Here is a 987-nt window from a genome sequence, read left to right on the forward strand (position 1 = left end):
CGCGCCCCTGTCTGCCGTTTCCCTCCCTCCGTCCCGCGCCTCTCTCCCGGCGTCCCTGCGGCTGCGCCTCCGTCCGCACGGCCGCCCACGCCTCCGTCCGCCTGTCCCGCTGGCCACGCACGTGTCCACTTCTGCCGCTCGTCACCCGCGTGTCCACCCATCCCCGTCTCCATCCACCCCCATATCCATCCGTGTCCCCGTCCATCCCTCCATCCACCCCTACGGCCGTCCCTCTGTCCCTCCATCCCTCCCTCCATCCCTGTCTCCATCCACCCCTCCATCCACCCCCGGGTCCATCCCTCCCTGTGTTCATCCATCCCTACGTCCATCCCCACCTCCATCCACCCCTGCACCCCTCCCTACACCCGTCCCCGCGTCTCTCCGCCCACGGATCCATCCCCACGTCCATCCCCACGTCCATCCATCCCACCGTCCACCACCCCTACTTCCGTCCCTGCACCCATGTCTCCATCCGTCCCTGTGTCCTTCCACGTCTCCATGCATCCATGCCTCCATCCATCCATGCCTCCATCCACCCATGTCTCCATCCATCCACGACTCCACCCATGTCTCCATCCATCCACGACTCCATCCATGTCTCCATCCACCCACGTCTCCACCCACGTCTCCATCCATGTCTCCACCCATCCATGTCTTCATCCATCCCTGTGTCCATATATGTCCATCCAACTCTGTCTCCATCCAACCCTGTGTCCACCCAACCCCGTGTCCACCCATGTGTCCATCCACCCACGTCTCCATCCACTGCTACGTCCATGCATCCCTGTGTCCGTCCATCCCTGTCTCCACCCACATCTCCACCCATGTCTCCACCCACATCTCTATCCGTCCATGTCTCTATCGTCCATGTCTCCATCCATCCATGTCTCCATCCATCCATGTCTCCATCCATCCATGTCTCCATCCCTGTCTCCATCCACATCTCCATCCACACACGTCTCCATCCATGTCTCCATCGATCCACGT

General features: G+C 61.9%; 1 protein-coding gene across 1 annotated transcript; it reads left to right on the forward strand.

Moving 5' to 3' along the window:
* Nucleotides 1–357: 357 nt before the first annotated feature.
* LOC104292752 (vegetative cell wall protein gp1-like) lies at nt 358–492 on the forward strand (the record flags this gene model as incomplete). Its single annotated transcript, XM_009892166.1, has 1 exon — nt 358–492. A coding segment is annotated over one exon (135 nt), but the record flags the coding sequence as incomplete, so codon positions are not given.
* Between the last annotated feature and the right edge of the window lie 495 nt (nt 493–987).

Source organism: Charadrius vociferus, unplaced genomic scaffold (assembly GCF_000708025.1).
Source record: "Charadrius vociferus isolate BGI_N301 unplaced genomic scaffold, ASM70802v2 scaffold1419, whole genome shotgun sequence".
Classification (NCBI taxonomy): domain Eukaryota; kingdom Metazoa; phylum Chordata; class Aves; order Charadriiformes; family Charadriidae; genus Charadrius; species Charadrius vociferus.